The sequence below is a fragment of the Diceros bicornis genome, chromosome 16 (assembly GCF_020826845.1).
Source record: "Diceros bicornis minor isolate mBicDic1 chromosome 16, mDicBic1.mat.cur, whole genome shotgun sequence".
Taxonomy (NCBI): domain Eukaryota; kingdom Metazoa; phylum Chordata; class Mammalia; order Perissodactyla; family Rhinocerotidae; genus Diceros; species Diceros bicornis.
In genome coordinates this window covers 14,302,404-14,328,561 of record NC_080755.1, presented here as the reverse complement: position 1 = coordinate 14,328,561, position 26,158 = coordinate 14,302,404, and the positions used below count along the sequence as shown (strand labels likewise).

Sequence of the window (26,158 nt, the reverse complement as noted above, 5' to 3'; positions counted from 1 at the left end):
CTTTTCCTTGGCAACCCACCCTCTCAAAGCAGAGAGTAATGCTGGGTTGGGGAATGCATAGTTTCTCCCGTAAGTTCCTTCCCCAGTAGGTGGTCAGTACTACTCTAGTGACGGGCCAGAACATGACACCCTCTACAGAGCAGGTCAGAAAAATATGTGTGTGCCAGACCCCATTCTGCCCAGTTGTGGGGCTGCGGTTGGGGGGGGGGGCGGCCCCCGGTGGGGCAACATACTTTAGGCTGTGGCTGTTATGACCAGTTTGAATGCCATTGCTATAGAAAATGAAGAACTACAATTTGGTTTGGGCCAGTCCTGGTTCACAAATTGTGTTCCAGCCAGCTGAGAGATTGGCATTCCTAGGAGAATAGGGAAGTTAAGAAACCTGCAAGAGGTCTGCCTTGTGTTGATTTTTCCAGGGATTTAGAAGTTGCTGGATGCTTCGAAGTATTGAGTGACTAATTTCCCTTCCTTTTTTCTAAAATCTCACATGGTAAACATTTATTTCCTGAAAACCTGCCAAAGAGTAAATTTTTTCAGAGTTGAAATATTATTTTAAAATGTAAAATGAAGTCCTGATAGCAAATATTAACAAAGTAGGCACTTGAATCTACATAGAGCAACTTAAGAAGTATTGCCTTCTTTTGGTTTCAGGTTTTGGGAGTTGAAAAAAGAGAACTTCCAAATCTTTCTGAAGTGCTTATTTTTCTTTGAGATTCAGGTTTGCTTATTGGATGAGAATGGTCAATCCAGGACAGCTGGCAACTCCAGGTAAAAATGTACCTACGATTTGTTTTTAGTTGTGTTATTACACCTTTCAAGCTAAGGCTGCAGATTGGCAGTGCCCTGGAGAAGGGAGAGAACTGGACACCACCCACACTTCCCCTTTAGGGAGGCTTCCAGACAGAGCCTGGAGCAGGCTACACTGGAACTGACCCAAGGCAGGTCTCCCTGTGCTACCCTGAATCAGAGCAGCACCCTCAGAACCAATCTTCACTTGACCCCACTGGAGATGCCTGTCTGGGGACACATACAGATTTGCTAAATAGGTGTGTGTTGGTGTGCTAAGAAATGTCTCTGTCAAACCATAATTTAGGTTGGAGGATGGTGATAAAATAGTGTGGGAACCACTACCTGTTTTTGCCATTTAGTGAAAGTGTAGGCCTTTCATTCCAGAAAGTGCTGATTGAAAGTAAGGTATTTTGTCTCAAGAAGTAGATGTGCATTAACCTGAAATGTAAAAAATATTTTCCAAAAGTAAGCATATACTGTATTTTAAAAGAAACAGTTTAAGTGCCTTGTGTATTATGAAATTCCTTTAATTAGTAAGTTGCATTATTTATGGACTGTTGGAAGACAAATCTTTCACTGTACAAATTGCCAATTGATCATTTGGGAAAGGAACGATAGGGTCAGGAAGAGCTCTTTATCATACTAATGCAGAAAGACACACAAAGCCTGACCCAGATATAAAAAGGGGCCAGCACTTCTAGCAGATGCTATTCATGGTTGAGCTGAGGAGGCTGCTGCCTGGGAGCTCTACAAACAAAGAAAATGATGAAGAGGTCGGGGGAAAACATTGCCCAGGGTGAAACACAATGGGGAGACCAGGAGGATCTGGGAGGGGTCTAGCTTCAGTAAAAAAAAAAAAACAAGATGTAAAAGGATTCCATTTTTCTGCTTCTTCTCCACCCTCCCCCTCCATTTGAATCCAATGAGACAATATATTTGATTGCAAAAATCTACCCTTTCCATATGTTCCATCACCGTTATAGTCATGAGAGAATTGTATTAATTTGGATAACACTAGCTGCTATAACAAACAGCCCCTCAAAAAAGTGTATAATGGCTTAAAGATCATCGAAGTTTATTTCTTGCCCATATTTCAGTATGAGGGAGATATTCCTAGTGGTTTGGCAGTTCTCTTCCAATGGCGATTCAGGAACCAAGGCTCCATCTGTTTTGTGGCTGTCATTTCCTAGGGCCTTGTCATCTTCTGCATTCAAACACTGGAAGGAAACAAGTATGAAGAGGGCACATCTGCCTCTTAAAAACCCTGGCTCAAAAGTGACAAGCAAATTCTACTCACAAACCACTGGCTAGAACTTAGTTACAGTCTATACCTGCCTGCAAGTGTGCAAGAAAGGTAGTCTAGCTGTGTGCCCTAAAAAAAGAAGAAATGGATTTCTTTTTTTTTCCCCAAAGATTTTATTTATTTATTCCCCCCCCAAAGCCCCAGTAGATAGTTGCATGTCATAGCTGCACATCCTTCTAGTTGCTGTATGTGGGATGCGGACCCAGCATGGCTGGAGAAGCGGTACGTCAGTGCGCGCCCGGGATCCGAACCCGGGGCCGCCAGCAGCGGAGCGCACGCACTTAACCGGTAAGCCACCGGGCCGGCCCAGAAATGGATTTCTTAATGAATGGCTTGCCATCTGCTTGGAAGCAGATAAATGTTTTATTCATCTTTGCATGAGTGCCTCCTGCTGTGCATTGCAGGGTTCGTGTAAGCAGACATTAGTGAAACGAATGCTTGAGTGACTACTGAGATCATAATAATCATAGTAATAATAATAATCACATATTGACAGCTTGTTATGTTTATTATTATTATTACACCTTTATAAGTTATTTACACATATTATCTTACTTAATCCTCAAAGTTTCGTGTACTTTTACAGATGAGGAAACTGAGGAACAGAGAGATTAAGCAACCTACTGAAAGTCATACAGCCGTTAAGTGGCAAAGCTGGATTCTGAATCGAGATTTTCCATTCTTATCCGCTATGTTTTGCTACCTCCCAGAGCGTAACTTTTTTTTAATTTTATTTATTTATTTATTTTTCTCCCAAAGCCCCAGTAGACAGTTGTATGTCATAGCTGCACATGCTTCTAGTTGCAGTATGTGGGACGCAGCCTCAGCATGGCCGGAGAAGCGGTGCATTGGTGCGCGGCCAGGATCCGAACCCAGGCCACCAGCAGCGGAGCGCACGCACTTAACTGCTAAGCCATGGGGCCGGCCGCCCCAGAGCGTAACTTTTAATCACAAATTTTATTCATGCACACAAGAAACCAGCTGTTAGAATTTTATAACCCAAAGTTTAGCATGACGTAGTGTAGTATATCTCAAATTGGATTCCTGGATGGGGTCTATTGAGTTCACTACAACAATTTTGAAGTTTTGAGTTTCCATTTTAATGATAATCTTTAAAAAATACAACATGGAGAGTATGACTCTCAGTCTGCAAATTTATGTACGGAAAAATGTATTACTTAATTCTCTGTAATTAAACTTAATTTCTAACATTGAGTCTACCATTCCCCCAGAAGGACAGACAACTTAACCTCAGATCTCCTTGCTCCCTCACCCCACATCTCCACGGTTTTGCCACAACTCCATGACCTTTCACAGATCCCAAATATCAAAGCATGGGGGGCTGTGTGGGAGGAAGGACATCTGTCCAAACAAGTAATCACTGAGATGTAGTCCCCCAATCTCATGCCAGTGCCTCCCACTGGCCAAATCCAGGCAGAAGCCAAAAGCAAGAGGACCCAGTCATGCAATTCATAACAGTCAGCCTCCAAGAGCACAGATCAGGATGGAGCAGAATGGAGAGTGGGTTTAGAGGTACGAATGGAAGATAAGCAGCACATTGAGGAAGGCTGTACTTAGAAATGGCACTCTCATCTGGAGGCTTAGGGAATACAAACTAAGAAAGCCTGCAAATGATTTCTGCTTTTCTGACCCACCACATCCCTCTCATGAGGTCACAGGCCTAGAACCCAAGTACCTGCTTGAATGGCTGGGGTAGTAGAAAGGGAAGGGCTGCAGAGGGAAAACACAGGGAGAAATCAACAAATAAATATCTTGAAGTATTATCTCAGCAGTATAAGCACATTTTGGATCATCTGGACGACCATCTTATAATCTATTACTGCCACAAGATTTCAGGGCCAACATTTACATTTAATAATGTATCAGCCAAGTATTTCTTTGTTCATTAACTCCTATGGTCCATAAACATTTATTGAGCACCTACTGTGTGCCAGGCACTGTTCCAGACACTGAGAATACAACAGTGAAAAAGGCAGAGAAAAGACCCATCTACAAGGAGAGGTCATTCCAGTAATAAAGCTCTTTTCTTTATTGTCATGGGCTGATGAAACAGGAACACAGGCGGATTTCATGACAAAATCATCATTTGGGCCAAAGGCTAAATTGTATCACGATGCACTGTAAAAATCTAGGATTTTCACAGTATTTAAAAAAGAAAACAATATTGTGAAAATGGAATCATCACACAGCAGACAGAAATGCCAAACTAAAAAGGAATCAATACTAAATTTATATTGCAAGCCCCAATTTTATTTCAACAAAATGTATTAGTTGTTCCTTATTAATGTTAATTTGAATTTTATTGATTTTGAAGTTCCATTTCTATTTAATTTGTATATTTGTAGTTATATAAATGCCATAATCATGAGAAGTTTACATCTACTTTTATGATTGTTCACTTAAAAAACATAAAATAATTTTAGTCAACACAAGGGGTCTGTGGAAATGTTTTCCTTAAAAAAAAAAAATACAGGGAGGCCAGCCCAGTGGCGTAGTGATTAAGTTCACGCACTCTGCTTTGGCAGCCCAGGGTTCGCAGCTTCGGATCCTGAGCAGGGAGCGACGCACTGCTCATCAAGCCATGCTGTGGCAGCATCCCATATACAAAATAGAGGAAGATGGGCACAGATGTTACCTCAGAGCCAATCTTCCTCAGCAACAAAGAGGAGGATTGGCAACAGACGTTAGCTCAGGGCCAATCTTCCTCACCAAAAAACAAAAAAAATTCTTCTTCATCAAAATTTGGGAAACCCTGGGGTAGGGGAATCGGACTCAATGCTATTCAAATCTTAGCTTCCCCACTGACCAGCAGGTTATTCAATCTCTCTCGGTCCCTACCTCCTCCTCTATAAAATGGGGATAATACTAACATATCACAGGGACTGTGTTGGGAATTACACCAGACAATGCATGTGAAAGAGTTGTCTGACATGTTGCATATCTTCAGTAAATGCTAATTCCCTTCTCTTTCTCATAACATTTTCAAAATGAGTGATGAAAAGAAAATACTTGAAATAGGAAACTAATAAGGCCATATCTTTAAAGAATTCCTTCCTCTCAAGAAAATGGAACCATAATTTGCCTGGAAATTTTCAGAGTCTTGTCAACCAGAAAACTGTTCAACATGCAAATAAAAGGAAAAAGAGGAAGAAGCCATAGGTAGATAAGAAAGGCAACACTCATGCTACAAATCTAAGTGAAAGTCTAGCTCACAATTTTTGAGGACTGTTGGAGACACAATCCCTCAAAGGTTCTGTTCCCATGTAGCATGCTCACACAGCAATAACCTACAGAAAAGAATTTTAAGAAAGGGCTGTTACTTCTCTGGATTTGCCCGTTCTGAGTATCCAAATCCTCCCTGTAGTAGTTTGGATGGGGATTGTTGTTCCTCACTTTTCAGGCCATTTTGGTATTTGTATTTGCAAAGGCTCAAAGTTCATTTCAAGTCTAGCCTTTAAATACAGCTGCCCATTCGATTTGTTAACCCAGGTAATATCTTTTTCTATTCTCTAAGCCCTGCAACTCCCTCTGACTGTCTTGAAACTTTAGTTACTGCTTCAGTCAGTACTCTCTCTCTCCTAGTGAATATATCCCGGGGTCAAAGGAGATGGACTTATTTTGCTGCCTTTGGAAAGAAGAGTCACTTCCTTGTTGGGAGTTCAAGCTAAAAACGGATTTCCGCGCTGCACAGAGCAATGGTTCTTCCAGTGTAGCATTGGCAATTACCTCCCCAACCCCCTGCCTCACTCCCACATACACATTCCAAGAAAGCTACTCAGGACTCTGACTCTGTAACTCAGAGTAGAGTCAAGAACACAGTTGAGGATCAGGGAGGGTCAACCACAGCAGGTGATAACTAAGCTGAGTCTTAAACACAAGAAGGGTTTGACCAGTTAGAGCAGGGGAGAAAGGCATTCCAGAAGGAGCAAAAATGTATGTAAAAGTTATCAGACATAAAAGGAACTGAGAGTAACTCAGTCTGACTGCAAACTGCATGGTTGTGAAGAAAAGCAAGATGAGAAACGTATGATACTTATTTATGACTTTGAAGTCAAATACACTCAAGTTCAAATCTCAGTTGTGTAAAGATTTTTTAAGTTCTCTGAATCTTGGTTTCCTCATTTGCATGCGATATCTCAAAAAGTAAGCAATAAATGACATCATGTATATAAAGTATGAAAGACAATGATAGCATATGATGTGTGCTTAGCACATAGAAACTGACTATTAATATGATTATATTAATATAACAGGGTGACAGATTAGGCAAGGCCATATGGATAGTTTTGAATGTGGAACCAGTTCAACTAGGTCTTGAAAGCTATTTGGAGCCACTGAAGGATTTTCAGTTGGGAATGGATTGATCAGGTTTCTGTTTTCATTAAGGCACACATTCAAGCACAAGGCGGTATGCTAAGCACTATGGGGAAGGTGTTTGAATAAAAATGCTGTCTTAGACTCCCAGTCTATGATTCAGTGCCATCAATGCTGACAATTTAATGTAGGTCTGGTGCTGACTTCAAAACAGGAAACTCTTCACCACTTTCCATTTACAAAGTGGATGGAAGGAAGCTGGAGCTGAATGAAGAAACATTGTAGTGGAAAGTCTAATCAGAATCAAGCAGCAGAGATCTCTTCTAGCCCTGAGAGCACAGTGCTTCATTTTCCTCTAAGAGATATTAATAAAAATAATACATGTGAGAGTGAAGGTCACAAAACCTCATGAAATAATCATAACTTAGTAATTCCCTCTGATGAAGGTATGTGTCCCTTATTCTTTAAACTGACATAAATAGCCATTAGAGGAACTCCTTGAAAGAAAAACACCATCAAAATCAAGATAAACCTTCTTGACTTATGTGGCATGGAGCTGCTGAGTTGCTCAGAACAAGTGAAAATGAAGTATTCTAACACAGCACTATACATACCATTTTCTGTAATACCTTACTTAAAATTTGCATTGACTAAGGCAGTTGAAGGTCAGTACCAGTCCCAAGCACCAGAACCCACTTCAGATAGGAATATATCTAAATACAAAAAGTTCACATTTTTTTGTCTCTGTTTTTCCACTGTACTACTTTGGAGGAAATATTTCCATGCAAATGCTGACCTCTTGTGGTAAGAACAGTTACTTCAAAGACGGTATCATCCCAATGGAATTTAGGATAATTTATATCACTATGAATAGAAAGATGCAAAGTAAGTTAAATGATCACATTTTCATGGCAAAATTAAAAAATCTTCATCCACAAAATGCTCTTTCCTTGGCAATCAATCTAGTTCTTTCATTTGCACTGCCTTACACTCATCAAATGAATATTTAAGAATTTATTCACCAATTCATTGACTGACACGGCATTTCCAATTCTGTGGCATTACCAACAGTACTGAAATAAACATTCTTGTACAGGTTTCTTTGTACACATATGTAAGACATCTTCTTGTGTTTATACCTACAGTAGAATTGTTGAATTGAAGGGTATTACATCTTCAACCTTACTAGAATGCCAAATTCTTTTCCAAAATGGTTGTACCAGGTGACATTTCCATCAGCTGAGTATACATGCCCCACATCCTCACCAACATTCATCAGGCTTTTTTAAGTCATGCCAATCTGATAGATGAGAAAACAATATCTGTGTTGTTTTATGCATTTCCCTGATTACTCGTGAGGTTAAGCATCTTTTCAGGTTTCCTCTTCTGTATGAATTTCCTGCTATGTCTTGCCATTTTTAACTTGTTTGCCACTTTTTTATTGATATATAAAAGATTTAGTATATTCTAGACACTAATCACTGGTTATATGAATTGCAAATATCTTCCACCACTCTAAGTCCCATCTTTCCATTTTTATTATCATGTCTTCTGATGAGCTGAAGTTAATTTTAATGTAGCCAAAATTATCAATCTTTTCCTTTATGGTTTATGTTTTTTGTATTTTGTTTGAGAAATATCTCTGTACTCCAAGGTAATTAAGACATATTCTAAATAATTTTTCATTTCATATTGTGTCTTTAATGTACATAGTATTTTTTTGTATGATATGAGTGATTTTTTTTTCACATGTAGATACCCAATTGACTCAGAATGATTTATCATACAATCTCCCATTTTCCTATTGACTGTTAGTCACAATGTCTTATAATGTGATACAATGAAACATAGATAAATTTTCTACATACGTGTGGGTCTGTTCGGGGCTCCCTATTCTCTTTCATTAGCCTATCTTTACCTAAACCATTACTATGGCATATTAATTGCTATGGTTCTAATATGTTCATATCTGCTAAGGCAGGTTTTAATTTTTAACCAGTGTTACTAAGGTACAATTGACAAATAAAAATTGAATATATTTAACATATACAATGTGATGTTTTGATATAGTATATATTGTGAAATGATTACCATGATCAAGCTAATTAACAGATCTATCATCTCACATGGTTACCTTTTTTGTGATTGATGAGAACACCTAAGATTTACTCTCTTAGCAAATTTCAAGCATACAATACAGTATTATTAACTATAGTCACTAAGCTGTACATTAGATCCTCAGAACTTATTCATCTTATAACTGAAAGTTTGTACCCTTTGACTAACATCTCCGCGTTTCCCCATCCCTAGCCCCTGGCAAACACCATTCTACTCTCTGCTTAATGAGTTTGACTTTTTAATTTTTATTATTTATTTATTTTTTGTGAGGCAGATCAGCCCTGAGCTAACATCCATGCCAATCCTCTTTTTATTTTTGCTGAGGAGGACTGGCCCTGAGCTAACATCTGTGCTGATCTTGCTCCACTTTATGTGGGATGCCACCACAGCATGGCCTGACAAGCGGTGCATCAGCGCACGCCCAGGATCCGAACCCAGGCCACCAGCAGCGGAATGCGCACACTTAACTGCTACGCCACGGGGCCAGCCCGAGTTTGACTTTTTTAGATTCCACATATACATGAGATCATAAAGTATTTGTCTTTCTGTCTGGCTTATTTCACTTAGCATCATGCCCTCCAGGTTCATCCATGTTGTCACAAATGGCAGAATTTTCTTCTTTTTTAAGGCTGAATAATATTCCAGTGTGTGTGTATCACATTTACTTTATCCATTCATCCATCAACAAATCCTTAGGTTGTTTCCATGTCTTGGCTATAGTGAACTGCTGCAATGAACATGGGAGAGCAGATACCTCTTTGAGACACTGATTCCATTTCCTTTGGATATATACATAGATACCCAGAGGTGAGAGTGCTGGATTATATGGTGACCTATTTATAATTTTTTGAGGAACCCCATTCTGTTTTCCATAGTGGCTGCACCATTTCTCATTGCTCCCAACAGTGTACAAGGGTTTCCATTTCTCCACACCCTCACCAACACTTATCTTTTGTCTTTTTGATAATAGCCACTCTAACAGGTGTGAGGTGATACCCCACTGTGATTTTGATTTGCATTTCCCTGATGACTAGTGATGTTGAGCACCTTTCCATATCCCTGTTGGTCATTTGTATGTCTTCTTTGGAGAAATGTCTATTCAGGTCCTTCGCTCATTTTTTAATTGGGTTGTTTTTTTGCTATTGAGTTGTTGGAGTTCCTTATATATTGTGGATATTAACCCCTTACCAGATGTATGGTTTACAAATATTTTCTCCCATTCTGTAAGCTGTCTCTTTACTCCTTTGATTCCTTTGCTGTGCAGAAGCTTTTTAGTGTGATGCAATCCCACTTGTCTATTTTTGCTTTTGTTGCCTGTGCTTTTGGAGTCACAGCCAACAAGTCATTGCCCATACTAACGTCAAGAAGCTTTTTCCTGGTTTTCTTCTAGTAGTTTTACAGTTTCAGGCTTTACGTTTAAGTCTTTAATCCATTTTGAGTTGGTTTTCGTATATAGTGTGAGAGAAGGGTTCAATTTCATTCTTCTGCATGTGGATATCCAGTTTTCCTAACACTATTTATTGCAAGACTATCCTTTCCCCATTGTGTGTTCTGGGCACCCTTGTCAAAGATCAGTTGACCATATATGCCTGGATATATTTATTCTGGGGCTCTCTATTCTGTTCCCCTGGCCTATATTTCTGTTTTTATGCCAGTACCATACTGTTTTGATTACTGCAGCTTTGTAATATTTTTTGAAATCAGGAAGTATGATGCCTTCAGTTTTGTCCTTCTTCCTCGAGACCACTTTGGTTATTTGGGGTCTTTTGTGGTTCCATATGACTTTCAGGATTGTTTTTTCTATTTCTGTGAAAAAAGCCATTAGAATTTTGATAGGGACTGTATTGAATCTGTATTGTTTTGGAAAGTATGCACATAATATTAACTCTTCCAATCCATGAACATGGGATGTCTTTTCATTTATTAGTCTTCTTAAATTTCTTGCATCAGTGTTTTATAGTTTTCAGTGTACAGGTTTTTCACCTCTTTTGTTAAGTTTAATCGTAAGTATTTTATTCCTTTTTATGCTATTGTAAATGGGATTGTTTTCTTAATTTCTTTTTCAGATAGTTCAGTGTTCCTGTATAGAAACACAGTTGAGGGGCCAGCCCCGTGGCTTACCAGTTGAGTGCGCACGCTCTGCTGCTGGCGGCCCGGGTTCGGATCCTGGGCGTGCACCGACGCACCGCTTCTCTGGCCATGCTGAGGCCGCGTCCCACATACAGCAACTAGAAGGATGTGCAGCTATGACATACAACTATCTACTGGGGCTTTGGGGGAAAAAATAAATAAATAAATAAAATTATGAAAAAAAAAAGAAACACAGTTGATTTTTGTATATTGCTTTTGTATCCTGCAACTTAATGAAACCATTTATTAAATCTAACAGTTTTTTTAGCGGACTCTTTTGGGTTTTCTATATATCGGATCACGTCATCTGCAGAGACAATTTTACTTCTTCCTGTCCAGTTTGGATGCTTTTTATTTCTTTTTCTTGCCTAATTGCTCCAGCTAAGACTTCCAGTACTATGTTGAATGGGAGTGGTGCATGGGCATCCTTGCCTTGACCCTGATCTTACACTAAAAGCCTTCAACTTTCACCATTGAGTTTGATGTTAGGGGTTGGCTTTTTCATATGTTGCCTTTATTATGCTGAGGTAAATTCCTACTATACCTAACTTATTGAGAGCTTTTATCATGAAAGGATATTGAATTTTGTCAAATGCTTTTTCTGCATCTATTGACATCATCATGTGATTTTTTTTTATCCTTCATTCCATTAAGGTGGTGTATCACATATATTGATTTGCATATGTTGAATCATCCTTGCATCCCAGGGATAAATCCCACTTGGTCATGGTGTATGATCCTTTTAATGAGCTGTTGAATTTAGTTTGCTAGTATTTTGTTGAAGATTTTTGCATTTATGTTCATTAGGGAAATTGGCCTATAGTTTTCTTTTCTTGTGTTGTCTTCCTCTGGCTTTGATATCAGGGTAATATTGGCCTCATTTAGAAGTGTTCCCTCCCCTTCAACTTTTTGGAATAATTTGAGAAGGATTGGCATTAATTCTTCCTTTAAAGTTTTGTAGAATTCTCCAGTAAAGCCATCTGGTCCCGGGCTTTTCTTATTAGGAGGTTTTTTATTACTGATTCAATCTCCTTACTAGTTATAGGTCTGATCAGACTTTCTACGCCTCTAAGATTCAATCTCACTAAGTTGTACATTTCTAGGAATCTGTCCATTTCTTCTAGGTTTTCGAGTTTGTTGGTGTATAATTAATTATTCATAGTAATCTCTTATGAGCCTTTTTATTCCTATGACATCAGTTGTAATGTCTTATCTCATTTTTTTATTTGAGTCTTCTTCTTTCTTAGTCTAGCTAAGGGTTTATCAATTTTGTGTATCTTTTAAAAAAAAACTCAGTTTCATTGACTTTTTTCTATTGTTCTTCTATTCTCTATTTCATTTAATTTCAAAGTCATTTTTGGACATGATGAAAGGTAGGGGTCAAGGTTCATTTTTTTCCCATGTGGATATTCAGTTGCTTCAGCACTATTTATTAAAAAGATCTTCATTTTCCATATAGGATTCCATTTACATGTTTTCAAAAACCAAGTACTTGGTTTCTGAGTCTATATTTGGACTCTCAAATCTGTTCCTTTGGTCTACTTTTCTATCCTTATTACATTATTTTATTGATTTAATTACAATAGCTTTATAGAAAGTCTCCAAATCTGGTAGCATAATTCCTCTTTGTTCTTCTTCAAGATTATCTTATCTATTTTAGATTCTTTGCATGTCTGTGTAAATTTTAGAATCAGCTTATCAATTTTTACAAAAAGTTTGCTGGGATTTTTATTAAGATTGTGTTGAACCTATAATCAACCTGGGGAGAATTGATACCTTTACAATACTGCATCTTCAAATTCATAAACATGGTTTGTCTTTTCTCTTATGTTTTCTTTATCTCAGCAGTGTTTTTAAATTCTTGTACATCTTTTATTACATTTGTCCTAGGTATTTAACACTGTTTATGCTATTATAAACAGCATTGATTTTCAATTTTATTTTCCAAATTTTTACAATTACTATACAGAAATAAAAATATAGATTGATCTTATATCCTGTAATCTTTCTAAACTAACTTATTAGTACTAATAGTTTTTTTTTCATATACTTTTTTTATACCTTTGAATTTCTGGTGTAAAAAAATGCCATCTGCAAATAAAAACAGTTTTACTTCTTCCTTTCCAATCCTTGTGTCTTTTGTTGCTTTTTTCTTTATACACTGGCTAGGACCTTCATTTTAATGTTGAAAAAAGTGGTGAATGTGATCATTATCTTTTCCAGATTTTAGGGACAAAGATTTCACTATTTCACTATCACGACATTAGCTGAAGATTTTTTAAGATACCTTTTATCAGACTGAAAAATTCCTCTTCTATTCCTAGTTTGGAGATATTTTTTAAAATCATGAATGGATGTTGAATTTTATTATTTTTCCTGTATCTATTGAGATGCTTATATTTATATTTTTCTCCTATATTCTGATAACATGGTGAATTACATAGACTTACTACAAATGTTCAAGTAAACTTATATTCCTGGAATAAACCTTACTTGGTCATGATGTACTGTCCTTTTGATATATCACTGGATTTGCTTTTTTTCTTTTGGGACTTTTGCACCTAAGTTCATAAGGGATATTAGTCTGTAATTTTATTTTCTTATAATGTACTTTTAAGGGTGTGATATCAGAGTTATTCTAGTTTCATAAAACAAGTTGGTAAGTCTTCTCCTCATTTATTCTTTAAAAGACTTTGTGTAAGATTGGTATTGTTTCTTCCATAGATGTATGGTAGAATTTACCAATGGAGCCATCTTGACATGGAGTTTGCTCTCAAGAAAGGATTTCATTACACATTCAATTTCTTTAACAGGTATAGCACTATTTAGATTTTCTATTTCTTCTTTGTCATTTTGGTAAGTTGTGTTTTACGAAAAGTTTCCATGTCCTCTAAATTGTCAAATTTATTGCCTTAAAGTTTTTGTTTTGTTTTGTTTTGTTTGTAAATTTTTTTTTTTTTTACATTTTTTATTTATTTTTTTTGTGAGGAAGACCAGCCCTGAGCTAACATCCGATGCCAATCCTCCTCTTTTTTGCTGAGGAAGACTGGCCCTGGGCTAACATCTGTGCCCATCTTCCTCTACTTTATATGGGACCCTGCCACAGCATGGCTTAACAAGTGGTGCGTCAGTGCATGCCCGGGATCCGAACCGGGGAACCCCTGGCCGCTGCAGCAGAGCGCGAGCACTTACCCGCTTGCGCCAGCGGGCCGGCCCCTGCCTTAAAGTTTTTTAACACTATCTTCATAATATCTTTTTAATGCCTGTAGGATCTGTAATGATGTCCCATTTTTTGTTTCTCATATTGACAATTTGAGTTCTCTCTTTTTACTCTTGACCTTGCTAAAGCTTAATCAATTTATTCATCTTTTCAAAGAACCAACTTTTGGCTTTGTTCATTTTTTCTATTATTTGTTTTCTATTTTGTTGCCTTTATATTATTTACTTGTCTACTTAGGGTTTAATTTGATCTTCTTTTGTTCACTTCTTGAGATGGAAATTTATATCATTGATTTTTAACCCTCTCTTCTTTTCTAATAAATGCTTACAAATTATATAAAATACATTAAAGCTATAGGTTTTCCTCCAAGCATTGCTCTAGCTGCATCCACAAATATTGGTAAGGTATGTTTTCATTATCATTAGTACACATTTTCTAAATTCCCTTGTGATTTCCTTCTGACCCATGGGGTAGTCAGAATTTTGTTGCTTAATTTCCAAATATCTGGTGACTTTTCTAGATATCCTTTTATTATCGATTTCTAAATTCCATTATTGTCAGAGAACATATCCTATATGAGTTATCCCTTTGGAAGTTTTGAGACTTGCTTTATTGCTGAGCATATGGTCTTTTTTGGTGAATTATCCACGTGCAGTTGAAGAGAAAATTCATTCTACGTAATTGACAAATATCAATTATGTCAAGTTGGATAAAAGTGTTGTTCAAAATAGCCTATGACTAATTTTTTTTTCTGCTTGTTCTATCAGTTACTGGGAGAGATGTATTAAAGTCTTTAACTATGATTATGGATTTTTCTATTTACCCTTTTAGTTCTGCCAATTTCTGCTTCATGTATTATGAGGTTTTATTTTTAGATGCACACACATTTAGGATTATTGTTTTCGTAATGAGATTATCTTTAATTATTATGAAATGACTTTCTTCATATCTGATAATACCCTTTGCCTAGGGGGCTTTTTTTCCCAATATTAAATAGTAATACTATATTTCTCATCATTAGTGTTTACACAAGTATTTTTCCATCCTTTTACTTTAAACCTATCTGATCCTTTTTTTTTTTTTGAGGAAGATTGGCCTTGTGGTAACATCTGTTGCCAATCTTACTCTTTTTCTTTTTTCTCCCCAAAGCTGCAGTACATAGTTGTCTATCATAGCTGTAGAGTTGTAGCTCTTCTATGTGGGACGCCGCCTCAGAATTAAGCCTCAGCATGGCTTGATGAGCGTTGAGTAGGTCCACATCCAGGATCCAAATGCGCAAACTCCGGGCCACCGAAGCGGAAGGCACAAACTTAACTGCTATGCCACCAGGTTGGCCCCCTATCTGATCTTATTTTTAAAGTGTATTCTTGTAAACAGCATAAGCTAGGTCTTATTTTCTTAATCCAGACTGACATTATAAGATTTTTATTTGATATTTAGTCTATTTACATTTTTTAATAAACATTTTATTTTGGAATAACTTTAGATTTACAGAAAAGTTGCAAAAATATTACAGAGAGGTCGTGAATACTTCTCACCTAGTTTCCACTATGTCCATATCTTACATAAGCATAGTATATTTATCAAAACTATAAAACCAACACTAGCACATTACTATTACATAAACTCCAGACTTTATTTGGATGTCACCAGTCTTTCCATAAATGTCCTGTTTCTGTTCCAGGATCCAATCCAGAATTCCACATTGCATTTTTTTTATTCCACCTATTTTATTATTCCATTTACTTTTAATTCAATTACTGATACAGATGGACTTAAGTCTGTCAGCATGCTATTTGTTTTCTATTTGTCCCATCTTATCTTTGTTCCTCCTTTCCTGACATCTTTTGATTAATCAAGTATTTTTTAGCATTCCATTTTATCTGCAGAACTGCCTGTGCTCCTGCATCTTCTTGACCCTCATTGACAACCTGCCCCTGGTGGACCCCATGAAGCATCCAGGGCCCAAAGGAAAAGATATTTTAAAAAGATGTTGCTCTGCTCCCCACACAGGGCTCAACATTCAAGTTTCATGGCTACCTCTCCCCACCAAAGACTGGCTTACTGGGGGCAGTGGGGGGAAGGGGGACCTATGGCAGAGACAGCATGTCTGGCTGGGCCAGCTCTGGCTGTAGCTGTCAGGTGATATACTAAGAGAAATCAAAGGGCTGGTGTTGTCAAAGCAACAAAGATCACCTGAGCAGGAAACTGCAGAGGAAGTCACGGATGTGGCATATCCGATGAGCTGTAAAACTGAAAAGAAAAATCAAAACTTTTCTAAACTATCAATAACAAATATCCACTATGCTAAGTAAAACAGAATTATCTGTCTGTTCTTCTTTTAAAAATATACATAATCAACCAATGTTGCTGCAATAAACAAAAAATTAAAAAAATAAAAAAATAAAACTATGTGTTTCATACACACACTCGTGTATATATACATATATATATACACACATACATATATATGCACACACACACACGCAGTTGATTAAGTCTTCCATAGATATTTGCTGTTAAACATACATATCTGGTCTAAAATCATGTCATTCTACCTCATTCAAACGATGGAATAAATCACTATTTTTGTGTGTGTATTTGTGTGTGCACATATGTGTGTATATGTGTGTGTGGTGATCTTGATCAATTTCCTGCCTGGTGCAATGCTCTGTTTTTATGCCGTCTATGTTGCTATATGCATGTGTGGCTTGCTGCATCCTACTGCTGCCTTATGGTCTATAGCCACCATATTTCACTGACCAATTCCCTGGTGATAGACACCTAGGATGCCCAGGTTTTCTATTACCATAAAAAAATACTAAGATGAGTCTGTGTCTAAATATCACCATAGTGATTTGTGCACGTATTTTCTGAAATATAGACTAAGACTGAGATTTCTGTGTCACAGGAAACACACATAACGTAATTTTGCTAAATATTGCCAGATGGCTTTCCAGAATGGCTGTTGCAGTATACACTGCCAGCAGGGTGTGAAAGTTCTTGTCTACCCACATCCTTGCCAGTAATTGGAATGATTCCATGTTCTGATTTTCAACATTCTGATGAATGTGAAATTATATCTCATTGTTATAATCTGCAATTATTTGATTAATAGTAAGTTTGAAAAACTCTACATATGCTTGTCAGACATTTGGATTCTTCTTCTGTGAAGTGCCTTTTCAAATCTTTTGTTCATTTTTCTATCAAGCTTTTTGTCTTTTTCTTGGAGATTTACAATTGCATGTATATTCTCTTTTTAAATCATTTAATCAGTGTTAGATGCTGCAAATATGTTCTTCAATCTGCCTTCTCTCTATTAAATGGTCCTTAATTTTGAAAAAAAAAATATATACATAATCATTGTCACGTGCTGAGGTGGTCAAAGAATATGCACTCAAAAATGTAGGAGAAAAGTATTATAGAGGGATATCAGGCAGTTAATGTTATTCTCAATTTTATGATGTTTGTGACACCTATGATGCATTGTCACTCCTTTTCTCATTCCAAATAAATATTCACTTTCATATCTAATTTCGTATTTGTAATTTTGTATTATTCTTCTTAAAGACCACCCCTCCCAAATTGTATAAACTTCAGGCTAGATCCACCATTGCTTTAATATATGCCTGTTTTTGTTTCTACCATCATAATTTATACTTTAGTACATACACATGTATATGTATACTTATACATATGCCCTCTCTCTTTCTGTCTCCCCACCCAAACACAGACACAGAGAAAGAAAGAGAGAGAGAGGGAAAGAGAGAGGGAGAGGTAGGGAGATATGAGAGATTTTGCAGTTCCCTTTGTGTTCTAACTTGTTATATGAACTATATATTTTTTCTTATTTTCTCCAGTGATATTGGGGGTATACATATTATTTTAGATTCCACTGATGATTATCATTTACATTTTTAATATCATATACTTGAATCTATTTTTTTTTTGTAGCTGAGACCCAACTAAATAGTTTATTTTGGCTCCCCTTATCTATGATTGAATTCAGCACATTTTCTCCCCTTATATTGGCCATCTCTTGGCCCTGCCTCACATCCACTGGACCCACTTTTACTCTAGCCATGGCTATGACAGCCAGCTCCACACAAGTGAAACTGACAGCACTTCACCACAGCTGCATCATACATTTTTTTTTCTGCCCCAGGGCTTCTCTAATATTGTGCTATTGCACAGAACCCCTGTGGGAGCCCTCTATGTATTCCTACATGCACAATAGCAATATCCCATGAGTCAGCCTTTGATGAATGGAGATTGGAAGTCAATGGATAAATGCTTTCCCCCTCTTTCTTTGGGCAGGCAATTTTGAGGCACATCATATACAGCTTCTCAAGATTCCAGTGAAATTGATCTCATCACCCATAGCAGTGACTAATACTATAATGCATCTTTGTAAGGGCTTTTCCTTCTGTTTCATCCTCCCTGGTTTCACTGCTTCCTTGGATCACTTTCCAAATAAATTATCTAGACACAGGTCTCTAACTCTACTTTTGAGGGTAACCCAGACTAAAACACTCCTCTTCCATCCCTCTCCAAAACTTCCCAAGCTTTGTTGACATAATTTGAGGGCTTAGAGTCACCATTACTATAGAAAAGGAATCTCACTTACCAGATGGCCTCCTGGTCATGTAATGATAGACTCTTATTCACGTCTACAGCCACTCAAGTCACTTCTCACCTAAGAGGAGGCATTTCTGCTAATTTCCTGTGCATCTAGATAAAGATCCACCACTGCTCAGAAGCAAAATTCAACTACAGACTTCTCCTGGCTCATGGGAGGTAATAGAGGTGGACCTCTGTTAGACCATAATTTCCAGCACACTGGATCATTTGAAAGTCGATCCACCCCATTCAAAATTTCAGGAGGGTGACCCAGCCTCCTCTTTCTGGGATTGAGAAATGAAAAGGAAACTAAACAATAACTCATACAACTGTAGCTGAAAACCACCTCGGCTCCTGCATTAATTGGGACTCTGATGGCAAGTGAATGAAATCCAACTCCAAATAGCCTTAAGCTATTATAAAAGGGATTTAATGGTTCCTCTAACTTAGAAGATGAAAATAGAGCTGTCATCTGACATGAAAGAGCCCAGAGCTCAAACTATTCTGCAATTAATCTCTCTTCCCACCACTTTCCCAACTCTCTCTCCACCTACATCTCTCCTCCCCACCTAACATCTTTCTCTTCCTCTCTTTTCATTTCCTATAGCCCATCTTTCAGCTCTGTTTATGTGTCTTGGCCTCATTTTCTCTTTCTGTAGATGGGCTTTCTCCAAGGGATAGGGAAGATGGCAACATGAGCTCAATATTCACCACAGCCCCTGAGGTGACAGAGAATTGTAACTGGGCAGCCAGTATGACCAATGGATATTATCCTACTGGCTGCTTGGCATCCAAATACCCTTTCCAACTGAAAGGAAATCCCAAAACAAGGCTCTGCAGCTCACTAAAGAGGCTGAAAGCAAGGAGGGATGGGTGTAACTTCTCCTGTTCTCTGGAAGCTAAAGCATGAGCACAAGACCTGAGTGTAGCCAATCAGATACTCCTGGCCATGACCTTGAATCTAGAGGAAGAGGTGCAAAGGTTTGAGAGCTGGAGATTATGTAGGATAGCTGCAGCAGCAAGGTGTGGTGGTGAATGCTCAATGATGTGGTAGCAAGTGTCCAGGGCCCACAGAATCCAGGAGCAGAGCCAAACCATTAGAGATGGTGTTAGTGGGGTCATCTTAAGACTGAAGCTATGTCTTACTTCCATTGAGGGCTGCCCAAGCTTTATCTCCAGCCTTCTACTTGGTTGTGTGAACTTCCTGATTCCCTCTCAATAATTTACTTCTCAAAACACTAACCAGAGTAGGTTTCTAGTGTTTATAAAAAAGAACTCTAACTAGTACAGCAGACGTATTTTCCAGCTGCAGAAGAAAAATTTCAAAGACTTATTGCTAGCCAGCCCTGGTAGCTAGCCACCCACAACTGTTTTGTCTGTTACAAGAATGGGGTAAAGAGGGGTGGGAATGGCAAGTAAGGAGTGGAAAATATGCTGAGCAGCCCCTGCAATAGCTATTAGGACTGAACAACTTGATTTTCATTTATAAACATGAATACATAATGAAAAATCACCAGTCATATGAAGGAAATCAGATGCTCCAGAGTGGAAGCAAGGTGACTAATGAAAGCAAACGACTCTCCTCTGAAACAGTTTATGCAAAAAAAAAAAAAAAAGAACTTTTAAAACAAACTTTACATGTTCAGTGAGATTCCAGAGGCTGTAGCATGCAGTAGAAGAAAACGAAACTCCAGAGAAGTGCAAGGTCCTAAACAATCTGGCCCTGTCCATTTCTCCAACCTCATTTTCCACTGCTCTCCATCTTCCTCACTATGGCCTTCTTTCAGTTCTCAAATATGCTAACCTTCTTCCTAACACAAGCCACTGCACACACTGTTCTGTCTACCTGGAATGTTCTTTCTTGCCTTCCCCTGCCAAATCCCACCCTCACAAATATACAACTAATTCCTTTCCACACTTTAAGTTTTAGCTTCAATATAATTTCCTCAGAGAGGGCTTTCCTGATAACTCTATTTAAATACTGCCCAAGCATTCTCTATCTCAGTCTCTCATTCCTTTGATTTTGAGTGACCTTGGGACTAAGTTACTTAAGCAGTGTTCACCTCAGGTTCTTCACCTGTAAACTGGGACTAATAGAGAGACCTACCTCATAAGGTTCCTGGGAAGATTAAATGAGTTCATCCATGTAAAGCAATTAGAACTAAAGCACACAACAGCACTCAACAGATGCTATTATTTCCTTCATAGCATTTATCACATAGTGAAATTCTTTTATGTTTTTATTTACTTTATTAAAAATCTGCTCTCGCACAGATTAAAAGTTCCATGAGGTTAGTAACTCTTCTGTTTTGTTCACAGTGCCAGGCTCATATATATTTGTTGAGAATAAACAACTGAAGAAAATATTATCTGAAAATGAATAAAATATTATTATATCAATATGTTAGGACAGTGTGGTGGTCATATAATGCTCCGCTCAGATCTTTTGCTGTGGGGAGTATAATTGACTGACAGCTTTAGCTGTTAACCTCTGGATCAACCACATTTGCACCAAGGCCAGGCTTTCTGAGGGCTGCTTTCTAGTCAATGACTGAACATGGCAGAGGTACTAGTGCAGGTCCATTCTGGCAAACCACGGGACTCCTCTAAGAAGAAGTTTGGCCTAAGGACTCGCCATTGGCAAAGTCAAACCTTTCTTGGATCTGCACTTCACTCAGAAACTTCCTACCTAATCTTCCTTCCTTCCCTCTCTCCTTCCACAGGTGTCAGCCCTGCATTGTGGTCTGCAAGCTCTCTTTCCCTGCCTGCTCCTACTGACTCCATAATAAACCTCTTGCACATCTAATCCTGTGTTGGTGTCTGCTTCTTGGTAGACCCAAACTAACACAATTAGGACCTCCAGAAGCAAACCCTGAGGTGAGAATTCATGAGCAAATAATTTACTAAGGTGCTCTCAGGAGAAACTAGTAAGGGAGAGGGAAACAGGACAGGAAAGGGGAACAAGCCAAGCAATGCGCAATTTCAGGCAAAATCTCTGCCTAACCCTGCAGGGAAGCTGGGCTTACCGTGGCAAGAAGTCACTCACTATTCTCTCTCTCACCTTGAATTATGTTCACGTATTGTGGTCCAACCAAGCTCACCAAACAGGCTTTTTCAATGTACACTAAATAATGATGTACAGTACTTACAATTTAATAAAATAATAATACTGCGTATATAATCCAAAAATATTCTACCTATGGCTGGCAGATGGTAGGCACTCAATATGTGTTGAATAAATAGTACAATATTAATATAAAATGCTTGAAAATTGCCACCACCCTATAAAAAAGACAACACCCACACAGTTTTCATGTAATTTCTCTTTTTCCACAAAACTGTAAGTCCCAAAATATACACAAAGTGCTATCCTTCTTCCATTTTTATTCTTCTCAGTTCCATTCCTCTCCCAATGAAGGAGTCTCATTTTTCTTGCTCAATTTTGCTTTTTGCTCAAACATCAGTTCCCTGTCAATATCATTATTTCAATCCACTCAAATTACAGAGAGAGAAAAGGGTAAAGATGGTTAGGGCCCAGAACTTGAACCAGCAAAAGCTGCAATTCAACATCCTAATGTGGTTGACTGATGAGAATGGAGCAAAAAGTTTCCTTTTGCCTGGGCTAGAGGATAAGGACTAGAACAAAAGCAGATGAGGCTGCCTCCTTGGTCCTTTTCTCCTAGATCTCACCACTCCAGTGGTAACCTGAATCCAAGTAAGAGCACAGCAAGGAAAAGAAGAGGAATGAAGATGTGAATGCTTGGCACTGAACTAAACCACCCACCCTGGAATTTCCAATGGAGGGTATCTCCTAACAGAGAGGCAGTTCCTGGTCCATCTTACCTCACTAGCATAAGAGGAAAAACCAGTGCGTAATAAACGTAAGCAAAGAGGTTACATGTTATTGGATGTCTGCCCTTTGAACTTTATTATTACAAACTTTTGAAAACTTATAATTCGTTGTTATTGATGACAATATGATCCTTACCCTTATCCAACTGTAAGGAAATAATGTATGAGACATTAAGATAGGAATGTCTGTTGGTAAAGATTCAAGAGTTAAGGATTAAAGGTAGGCTCAAATCCCAAACTAGCTTTCTCTAGCCATGTGACCTAAGACAGATGAGCCTGTTTCCTCACTGATAGATAACTATGTACAATGCTGTTGTAAGGCGTAGAAATAATACAAGAAAAGTGTCTGGCTCATAGAATGTACTCAATAAAACTTGACAATTACTTACAACAGTATAACATGGTGTAAAGAGCACGAAATTTGGAATCAAAACCCCTGAGTGGTCTCATTTTGCCAATTACCTCTATCAAGAACCATACCTCTTTGAGTTTGCTTCCTTGTGTGTAAAATGGGCATAATAGCTGTATTACCCACCTCAAAATATCATTTAGAGGATCAAATGAGATACTACATGTTAAGTACACTGGGAATTATAAAGATTTTTTAACGTGATCTAAATGCTAAAATATTTTTTACTGCAGTGATTTTTGTTTTTTGTTTGTTTGTTTGTTTGTGAGGAGATCAGCCCCTGTGCTAACATCTGCCAATCCTCCTCTTTTTTTTGGTGAGGAAGACTGGCCCTGGGCTAACATCCGTGCCCATCTTCCTCCACTTTATATGGGACGCCGCCACAGCATGGCTTGCCAAGCAGTGCGTGGGTGCGCTCGCAGGATCCAACCGCCGCAGTGGAGCGCGTGCACTTAACCGCCTGTGCTACCGGACTGGCCCCTGCAATGATTTTTGAATGACATCTTTTTAAAATGCATTACTACTTCTTTGCTTTATTAAATATAATCTTAGGGCCAGCCCCATGGCTTAGCGGTTGGGTGCGCGCTGTCCGCTGCTGGCGGCCCGGGTTCGCATCCTGGGCGCGCACCGACGCACCGCTTCTCCGGCCATGCTGAGGCCGCGTCCCACATACAGCAACTGGAAGGATGTGCAGCTATGACATACAACTATCTACTGTGGCTTTGGGGGGAAAAAATAAAAATAAATAAAATCTAAATATAATCTTATCTTGAGGTCTCAAATCATACTGATGTCTATGATGTCTTAGCTCTTTTTAATCTATCTAGCATCAGATTGCTGCTTTTTAAAAATAGGTTTTATTTTTTATTGTGGTAAAATATACATAAAATTTGGCATTTTAATCATTTTAAGTGTACAGTTCTGTGGCATTAAGTACATTCACATTGTTGTGCAACAATCACCACTATCCATCTCCAGAATTTTTTCATCATCCCAAGCTGAAATCTGTACCTATTAAACAATAACTCCCCATTATCACCTGATGATTGCTGCTTTTTTCCTACTATTTCTTTATCTGGTATTGCTTCACTTGGTAGCAGCAAAACAGCTCACTTTCTCCTCCCCCCAAAATATACTGCTGCTGTAACTTAGTAGGAACCATAAAAGCCATTTTTAACCCACAACATTCTTTGGCCTCAAACATTAATACAATCTTGTTCCAACTTGACTTTTCAGCACTATTTCTGTTCAGAACCCAAGGTTAAAGTCAAAATAAACAGCTGTCTTTCACTATGTTTCCTCCCTTCCATACCTCGGCTCATACCATTCTCCCCATTTGGAATGTCTTTCCTATTTACCTCTTCCCACTCTTACCTATGCCTATTGGAATTCAAAGTCCAGCTCATATTCTATCTTCTCCATAAAGGCTCCTTGACTACCTCATACAGTAGTGATCTCTCTCCTTTGATCTCCTACAGCAGTTATTACCTAAATTACTCACGATAGAAATTGTATACTGTAGTTGTTTCTTTTATGCCAACCAGAGCTCCTCAAAACAGGAATTAAACTATATTATTTTGTTCAATCATTTGTTCATATATTTATTATTCATTCAACAAACACTGTCCACTGTGTATAAAATGGCCAACAAATGTTTGCTGAATAAACAAAAATTCTAAGTCACTGGGCTTTGATGGACGAGTCAATCAACTCCAGCTCTTCTTATGTTTGGGTTTTGGTAAAAAATAATCTTATATACCTCCCAGGTCTTAATTGTGCTCCAGGTAGCTAATAATCATCTGTAACATAATAATAATCCTATTACACTAGCTACCTATTAAATCAGCTAATATCAGTTTATTTTGCCTCTTTGGAAATTTAAGTCATACAATCAAACCTGAATGATTCTGCTGATTCTAAAAAAGAGTGCCGTGCTGTAGGTAGCCATCACTGTTATCAATCCCCACTTAGGGGCAAAACTAGGCAAAAGTATCTTTTTGTTAGCTTCCCGTATTCTCGTTGGATGTCAACGAGGGGAACAATGTAAAGCGCACCTAGCTTTCTTCATTTAGGTACACGTGGAAGGGAATAAGAGCTGGCAGGAAGTTCCTCGTATTTGGGTCAGTGCTTCTTTCCCCACAGCACAATGCCAACTGAGAAAGTTACTGACAGTTGGCTTCTCATAACCAAGCCTCTCCAGTGAGAGGAGACAAAGGAGGAAACTGCTGAGGAGACAGCGTTTTGAAACGGGTGCCTCTACCTGGACGCGGCGCCCACCCACTTTCCAATCAGAGCCGAGTATGGCATTCCTCCCCGGTCTTGATCGTTCAGTAGAGACCTCCACGTGCCACCAAAGTTAACTGAGTCCAAGATATTAACAATAAGTTATATTGCTTTACAAGCCACACTTGCCTTCATGGTTTCATTCGCGCTTCTCAACAGCCCTGTGATACAGGCATTATTTCTATGTCACAGAAGAGGGAACTGCTCCTGAGCCACAGAGCACTTGAACTACAGGGCTGATACGTAAATCCGGAGCTGAGACCACTCCTTCGGGGAGAATGACTGAGGCCCGGCGGTCCCCGGCCACCGCCAACACTTGCCCAGATAACCCGCCTGCCTTGGATTCTCGGGCAGCGGTTACCTTCCCGCGCGGCGCACTGAGCCGTAACTAGCCGCCACCCTCCCGGCTTCCCCAAACCGGGAAAACCACCGCCGGTGCGCGTCCCGGCTTAGGGCCCGCCCGGCAGCGCAGAGCTTACAGGACGAGGCAGCCCAAATGCCGTCACCCCAAGGGTACGCCACAAACCCGGACTAGGCTCTGCGCGGCTGACTCAGGCTTCCAACGCCCACCTGAGTGGGCGGTCCCCACAGAGTCTCCGGACTGGCAGCTGGCCCCCCCCTTGGCTCACACGCCGCTCTAGCCGTGCACCGAGCCGGCAATCTCGTTGCTCTCGGCTTGACGTCATCAGCGGGCGCCACAGCGCGGTGGCGGGCCAGCGCAGCCGGGAAGATGTCTCCGACGCCGCAGCTCTTCAGTTTGCCCGAAGCGCGGACGCGGTTTACGGTGAGCGGAAGGCAGGAGGGGGCAGGCCTAACCCAGGGCTACTCTTTGCCCTCCTCTCTCTGAAATTACTCAAATTTTGCCCTGGGATACAGTGAGGACCGAGGCGTGTACGCTGCGGCGTGGGCTCCCGGCCCCGTCAGGGGCTGGAGGTGGGAAAGACGCTTTACCTGCGTCTTTCGCCAGTCCTTTGCTGTCCGCCTCCGCTCTCCCGCCAGCGGGCCCCGGGACCCTGATGTCTGGGCGTCTTGGAGCCCTGCGTGGAGGGCTCATCCGCAGACTACCTCCGGTGCGGGCCAGCTCCTCGTCAGTGCTCGC

General features: G+C 39.2%; 1 protein-coding gene and 1 long non-coding RNA gene across 5 annotated transcripts in view; one reads left to right on the top strand and one right to left on the bottom strand.

Annotated features, from left to right (window-relative positions):
- Positions 1-247: 247 nt before the first annotated feature.
- Positions 248-26,158, bottom strand: LOC131415308 (uncharacterized). Of its 2 annotated transcripts, none has more exons than XR_009222397.1 (3): positions 26,011-26,158; positions 5,327-5,400; positions 248-2,006 (listed from the first exon to the last, which is right to left on the bottom strand). It is a non-coding gene; the product is annotated as an uncharacterized LOC131415308 (long non-coding RNA). The 2 variants fall into 2 exon arrangements; XR_009222396.1 differs by lacking the exon at positions 248-2,006 and adding an exon at positions 16,092-16,148 and having other exon boundaries at positions 3,226-5,400.
- Positions 25,738-26,158, top strand: part of THOC1 (THO complex subunit 1) — a 54,557-nt gene continuing 54,136 nt past the window's right edge. For 2 of the 3 annotated variants that reach the window (XM_058556847.1, XM_058556848.1), the window contains exon 1: positions 25,741-25,843. In XM_058556847.1, coding sequence (XP_058412830.1) covers positions 25,790-25,843 — 54 coding nt within the window. In that variant the 5' untranslated portion in view covers positions 25,741-25,789. Of the gene's footprint in view, positions 25,844-26,158 lie in introns of all 3 variants that reach the window. The other variant, XM_058556845.1, reaches the window with a different exon arrangement.